Source organism: Panicum virgatum, chromosome 5N (assembly GCF_016808335.1).
Source record: "Panicum virgatum strain AP13 chromosome 5N, P.virgatum_v5, whole genome shotgun sequence".
Taxonomy (NCBI): domain Eukaryota; kingdom Viridiplantae; phylum Streptophyta; class Magnoliopsida; order Poales; family Poaceae; genus Panicum; species Panicum virgatum.
This window is the reverse complement of record NC_053149.1, coordinates 62,206,977-62,214,477: the sequence shown is the minus strand read 5'-3', so window position 1 is coordinate 62,214,477 and position 7,501 is coordinate 62,206,977. Positions and strand designations below refer to the sequence as shown.

The window sequence follows — 7,501 nt, the reverse complement described above, 5'->3', positions numbered from 1 at the left end:
TTGTTTTAAATTTAAATGCCCGAAAAGTATGTTAAACGAATGAATTTTTGAGGAAATTTGACACCATTAGATTCGTCGCACCTTGAAGTATTTTTAGGAATTTTTTGAAAATTTTTCATTTTTTAAATTCAAATTTGAATTTTAAATTTGGGCCGGTTTGATACCGGTCCAAACCAGAACCGGACCGGACCGGTTCCCACCGGTAAGGGGAACCTGCTCTGGACCACTCAAAAAAACATATCCAAAGCCAAAACAGTAGCAGCCAGATATCTCGTGTGACGGGACCAGAGATCCAGGCATTGCAAAAGTACAGGGGCTTCTCTATTGAGAAGAAAAATTGGGAAGGATGAAAGAACTGTGCATCTCATCTGCCTCTTAAGAACAACAGATGCTGCATCATCACGGTGCAGGGCAGAACTATTTTTATAGGCCAAGATAATAAGATACTCCTAATGACCCAATCCATCACATGACATGGCCACGGCCACGGCCACGCACGGCCAGCTAGGCCGTCAGAGACGGTGGCCACACGCCGCTGTTACGTACAGTAAAGTACAGTGGGGTGTACAGGCGTACAGCCAATCCACTGACGCCTTCACATCTCGCCAGGTTGGTCGCCCAAGCAAGCCGCTGCCACATGTAGACCATGGCCCGGCCCCGATCGAGCAGTCTCCTCCGCGAGGCGCGGGGCGGCGGAGCGGATGGATAGAATAGTGCCCGCTTCCCTGGCACAAATAATGGTGGATTCCCAAGGAGTATTCTGACGGTGGCGGGATGCGGAGGCGGAGACGACGGGTGGATTTGATCGTGAACACCGTGCCTGATATTCTGGCGGGTGACGACGACGGCGGCGAGGCGGTCGGTGGCGGTTGGATGCACCTCCGAGTCCGAGCCCGCACGAAGCTTCGCCGCGGCTTCGTCGTCCCCCGGCCTCCCCCGGCATCTCCAGCGATTTGGAGCTGCCCGCGTGCACGTGCCGGCTCGCCGCGGGTAAACCTGTCACTCACGGCCTCGCCTTCGCCGGTTGCGCCGGCCTGGCTGACAGACAGGTAGCGAGAGGCGGGTGATTTGATTAATCACTCACCGGGTTTAAGGTTTTCCACAGTCCACGCGATCGCTGATCTGGGGATTCCCCGGCTGCCAACTGCGCCGCACGCAGAGTTTCAACGGGCTTGGTTCTTCCTCCTCCCTATCTCTACTCATTTCTTCACTTTTTCTCTCTTTTCTCTCATATTTCTCCTATGATTTCAATGGAGATTTTGGACAGTAGGGGGCTAGAGCCCCCTAGCCCCCCCCCCCCCCTTAAATCCGCCCCTGGCCGCACGTTGCTAGCACTTGGCTGCACGCCTGCATGGCTGCATCTAGCGGGGCGACCGGGTGAGGAATCCTTGACCGGCAAACGAGCGAGCGCGGCGAGGGGTGCCGCTCGTACGGATGGGCCGGACGAACAAAGGAGCAAGTAGTAGCAAGGTTGGCGAGCGCCAACGCGGCCATGCTCAAACTTGATGGACGCCACGGGCGTCCGCACGCGGGAGCAGGCAACATGGTGGGGCTAGTTGTCCAGTGGCGCCGCCGCGGTGCACGGCAGTGTGTGTGTTGGAGACATGAGAAAATCATGGAATTCCTTACTGTATATACATAAACACACTCTCTCTGTCCTTAAATATATGATATTAGGGATAGGCTAATTAACTAATTAGTCCAGTCTCACCATTACTAATTAGATGTTCGTTTCGAAGCGTTAATATTAATCCTCATGAGAAATGCTAGAAAAAAAATCTCATAAATACTCACAACAACATAAACATCCAACCATCAGTCCGGTAGAGTCTAATCATCTTTGAAAATAATAGCTATTGGATTTATTATGTTTGCAAAAATTGAACCACCTTTATTGCTACAAAAGTATTTTAAAGTGATCCTTAAATCTATGTCTAAATTACTCATCTCTGTCATTATGAAAAGAAATCTAAGTAACACTCTATAGTTCATATAAATTACCCCCGTATAGCGTCATAAAACTAATCTATAATGACCTCCAAAAGTATTTTAAACACCTCTATTTTAAAAAATAAACTAGTAACCCCTAAACAAACAAATAATAAATTACTTGAAATTTTGGTTCCTAACTATGGTTTTCTTCACAAATTTATGGTTTTCTTCAATAATTTCTAATATTTATGTCTTAAAATCACTACTAGCCGTCTAGCGGGTTGATGGACTAATCTATTATCTTATTATTTGGCCAACAAACAGAGCCTCCACGTTCGCTCTCAAGGCGTAGAAATTCTCACGTTAATCAGAGAGAAATAGAAAAATAAAAATTACTCACCACTACCACTACAATAAAAATAGCCTAAAATGCCCGTGTGCTTAATTAAAAATTACAAACCAATGTCATTATGAAAAATTAAATATAAAATACCATTTAGCTATGTATCAGTTACAAACATATTATAATAAAAATTAAAGCTAACAACAATCAATCAAAATAAAAAGAAAATAAGAATAATTATATGCATAATATTATTAAAGCTCAACAAATCAAATTGTTATTATAGGTATATCATATTTGAATTGCTTTAACCAAAAATAAAAAATAATTTATGATAATGAATAGAGTGATGTATGGTAACAAATAGTATAATCTTTAAAAAATTGTAAAGATACAACGACATGCAAATTTTTGAATTTTCAATACTAGCCGCGCAAATGCGCGGGCCATACGCCTAGTTTATAAATTAAAACTTGCTGAATCTCAATGACTCAACCGATGGAGTGAGTAGACGTACAATGGGGCTCACTTCAATTTTTAGATTATAAACATAAACAGCTAGACTAACTCGTACCTTCGCGTTCCTTTCCTTGCAAGCATCTTCTCATGAAAAAACAAACAAACAAATCTACGCGAACACTAATTCAGCTATTATTGCACGCGGACCAAACTCCATGATTACGCTAAACCAGTCGTCCCGTACGTACCTCGGTTCCAAACCAGCCTGGTACGGTGCCACGGTGGTAGCTGCATCTTACCCATATCTTGAAGGCCGGTGCATCGGACCACGGTACGTCAGCAACTCAGCACTACCCGCGCGCGCGCGCACGCACGCAGGCACCAACTCCGACGGAGCAGCTAGCTCTTTCGTAGGCGACACGAGTGTGCCGGGCCCCGGACGCGCAGTCCAGCGCGGCTGCGTCCAAACCCGCCGAAACCTCCAGCTCCCCAGAGATCCGGCTGCTCCCCTCCGCACCCGCCCAAAAATCTCTCTCGCCTTCCGGGCCGGCCACCACCTCCCGAGAGCGAGATCGCACGGCCTGTCGCGCGGCGGCGAGACCTGCCGGCCCGAGCCAGGCGAGGCATGCCCGCCGGCTTGTCGCGCCGGGGGCTGGGCTGCCGGGCCGCCGGAGCGCAGCGCCCTCGGCTTTCGAGCGGGTGCGGATTTGGGCGGCTTCGCGAGGGCATGTACGTGCGCGCGTACGCAGCCCGGGGTCGGCGTCCCGGTGCAGCTGCCGCCCGGCAGCTTCCGCTCCGGTTCCAAGCCTCCCCGGCTGAACGTTTTCGACGTGCCTCGAATCTCGGCACCGCGTAGATCTTCTCAGCCTGGGAGAATGTCACGGTGATTTCTCCCTTTTTTTTTCTTTTCCACTCGCACCTGATCAAACGTACACTAATAAGGGCGGGAAATCACCATGCTTATCATATGGAGCTGAAGCTCGCACAATCCTCTCTCTTTCACTGCCCTAAAAATGCCTTGTACCGGTCACGAGGAATGTTCTCCCTGAGAATCGTCACCAGGCAACACAAGGAGAAGGGACGATTATTCCTAATCATTTCAGGCGCCTCCTTCGCGGCAGCTTCCTCGCGGCAAGATTAGAGCTCCAGGGCCATGCTAATGGCATCCTAGCCGAGTTCAAATTATTGGTTGAATAATCTAACACCCTGCCATCTTGGATTTTGGATCGCTAGCGGAAAATAGTTCAGAGATACGCATACGCCCAAAGGAATCTATCGGAAACCAAACAAACACGGATCCAATGAGGCAGAACGTAGAATGCTGAAGAAAAGAAAAAGTCTCACAGCGAATCAAGCGGGCCCCCCCGGGAACATGATGCACGGTGCCATTCTTTGTCCTCGAGCACAAATGTAGTTTTCTTTTATCAAGTAGATATATTTGAGAGGAAGATGGGCATATACCTCATCAATAATGCTAGAACCACAAGATGTGACCGAGCAGAGGAAGATGATTCCTCTTCATGGCTCATGCTACTCTTACAAATGGCTACAATTTTTTGAGATTTTACTATTTTGATTGTTGCAGAATTAGGTGGTTAGTAGAGTTATACGCAGCTCTAGGCCTTATTTAGATGCGTAAAAAAAGTTGTAAAGTACTGTAACATTTTTGTTTGTATTTGATAATTATTGTCCGGTCATGGGTTAACTAGACTCAAAAGATTCGTCTCATAAATTACAGATAAACTGTGTAATTAGTTATTTTATTTAACTACATTTAATACTTCATGCATGCATTCAAAAATTCGATGTGTTGTGAAATCTTGTAAAGTTTTGGAATTTTGAAGGGAACTAAACAAGGGCTAGTATCTTAGAATTGCTAGAAAGCACTGAACCAAAAATCAATCGGTTAACTGCTTTGGTTTCATCAAGCGACTCATCATCTCGTTCATGATCACCAACAAGAAGTATTGAGGCATACTGTAGGTACCTCGGTACATGAACGGTATAGGAAAGTCGAAGAATTTTATATTTTACTATTCAGGTTCTGTTTGGAATCTAAAGTACCACAAGAATTTACACAAAACGATGCAAGTGTCGTGTTTCAAAATTGTGCCTTCAGCTCTGCACACCACACAAATCTGAAAGTTTTTTGTGGAAGACTGTGTGTACCTTAGCCTAAACAGGACGTACTTATTTGTACCAGCAGCTTCACACTATTCAATTCTTTTCTTCAAGCATTATTCAATCCCCGGAGCCAGCAAGATAGGTATGACTTTGAGATGGCAGCATGGCACAACCCCCAGCAGGTCCACTTCCACTTGGCGCGCTATATATAGGCGCAGCGAGCCTCCCCAACACCCAAGGAGTTCTTCCGAGTTCCAATCAAGAAGCCCAGCTGTGCCCACGCCCAGCGGTCGAGCACCACCACCAGTCGCCGCCGACGACGACAGCGACATGGGCAACAGCTTGCGGTGCTGCCTGGCCTGCATGGTCCCCTGCGGCGCCCTCGACGTCGTCCGCATCGTGCACCTCAGCGGGCACGTCGACGAGTTCAGCTGCCCGGTGGCCGCGGCCTCCGTGCTCGCCGCGAACCCCAACCACACGCTCACCACGGCGTGGTCCCCCACCGGCGCGCCCGGGTGCGCGTCCAAGAAGCTCGTCATCGTGTCGCCGGACTCCGAGCTCAAGCGCGGCCGCATCTACTTCCTCATCCCCTCGGCCACCCTGCCGGCGGACCGGCGGAGCAAGAAGCAGGGCGGCTCCAAGAAGAGCGGCGGCAGCAACAGCAAGCGGCCGGGCCGCCACCACCACGCCAAGAAGAGCGCCGGCGACACGGCGGAGCAGGACAACTACCTGAGGGAGCTGCTGTCCGAGAAGACCGCGTCGAGCGGCGGCCACAGGAGGCGGCGGAGCGGCGCCCGCGTCGGCGTGTGGCGGCCGCAGCTGGAGAGCATCGTGGAGGAGGTCTCGGATTAGAGAGCTCGAAGAGCTCCCTCTCCTCTTCTCTTCCGTCTCGCCTATTCTTTTGGTTTTCTTTCTGATCTGCCGATGTGAATACCACGATCGAGGACGTGTCTCCGTCCGGCCGGTTCTCACCTCTCGGTCCCCTGACGACTCTTTAGCTCGGGAGATGAGGGGGGAAACTGTGACAAAATAATTGTAAGAGCCCCAAACTGTACAGAGATTTGGTTGAGTTCATCCGAAATTTCAAACAAATTTGTCACTTGCGACTCTTCTCTGTTTGATTTCTTAACACACGCTCGAGTCAAAACTGACATGGTGGAGGCGCCTCAACGCTTTAAAGCTAAAACCAACAAGACAAATTCTGAAGCAAGTTAGTACATTGCTAGCAATCATATCTACGTACTACTTCAAATTTAATACTCCTTTGGTGTGTGTGCAACACAGCTTAAATAACTGTACTCAGAATATACAGTGTTAAGACCAAAGACAGATCCAACAAGACCTGGAAACGGAAATGAGCTGTATTTTTGAAACAAAAAATTTGGAGGATCTGATTCATTAAAAATCTGCAAGGACCTGATTCATTTGTTCTGCCACCGAGTGGTGGTACGCCTTGCGTTGCCTTGACGGAGCCAACATAACATGGGGTGCCCACCGTGTTCTCACAAGTCACAAGCCATTTCGGGGTGCTGGCCTCAATCGCACATGCACTCGCATGATAATTTACATGAAGATTCGATGAGTTGTTCTGACGTTTGGGCGCTAGATTCCTATCAGAGGATTGCCAACGCAGCAAGCAAATACGGAGCAGGAAGAAAGCTTTGCAAGCTGTGGGTGGGTGCTGGCTGCTGGGTGGGGCACCGAGGAGGTTTGTGTATTTGGGCCTAGAGGCTTTATTGGGCCGAAGTCCCAACAAAAAAAAAAGAGAATTGAAGGCACTGTTTTTTTTTTGCCCGTAGAAGAGACATTTGGAATTTGCCATTTTGCCAATCTGCAAGTCAACTTAAAAATATTCACAGGTCAACGTAACCTGAAAGTTTAGCACTATTTTAGTTGATCGAAAAATGCTCTGGCCGTCGGGTCGGTGATCCGGCACACTACGCACGGTGAGCTCGTACAGGTACGGCGTTTTTTGGGAACCGTACAGGTGTACAGGTACGGCGCTAACATGCCGCCTCTGTTTAAGTCATAGAGGGAGGAGGACGGAGTGTTAAAGAAGCATCGACCGCCGTCCATCCTCGATGAGCCGATATTTCTCCAAGGCTTTCCGGCACATGACGTCTTGCCTCTGGGCACTCCCCCGGGTCGTTTTCGTCAGAGGTGGAGAACCCCCAGCAGCCTAGCGCTAGCGCGGACGCGCTACTAGTTTCGTCCCAGCAGCGTCGCGGCCAATCGGATCCCATCCCAACGCGCGCCCCCTCCTGCGCAGCTAAATCGTGTGTTGCAGACCGACGGGGTGTTTTCCGAATCTCGCCCCAGGGCGCGCGGCGCGGCCGTGTCCAACGCGACCGCGACGTGCAGTGCAGGGCATCGGCGACCGGGTTGCCTGCCGAGCGCTCGCACCCCGCGGCGGCGAGACTCGCCGAGCTGCGTCACGTGAACCCTCGATCACAGGCTCTGGCGCCCCGGCCGATCGGAATCCCCTGACCGCATCAACGTCGTCGGGTCGGAAGGGGGACGGGACGGGACGGGAGCCGCCACCGCTGCTCTGTTTGATCCGGTCCTTCATGCCACGCCGCGCCCCCCATCCAAAGTCCAACTCCAACCCAGTTGGAGGTGCGGGTAGTCCCCGCGCCGTGGCAG

At 50.0% G+C, this 7,501-nt stretch overlaps 1 protein-coding gene across 1 annotated transcript; it reads left to right on the top strand.

The window, feature by feature from the left end:
* Positions 1-5,014: 5,014 nt before the first annotated feature.
* Positions 5,015-5,957, top strand: LOC120676002. Its single transcript, XM_039957209.1, has one exon. The coding sequence runs from the start codon at positions 5,189-5,191 to the stop codon at positions 5,708-5,710; it is 522 nt and encodes a 173-aa protein (XP_039813143.1). The 5' UTR covers positions 5,015-5,188; the 3' UTR covers positions 5,711-5,957.
* The last annotated feature ends 1,544 nt before the right edge of the window (positions 5,958-7,501 follow it).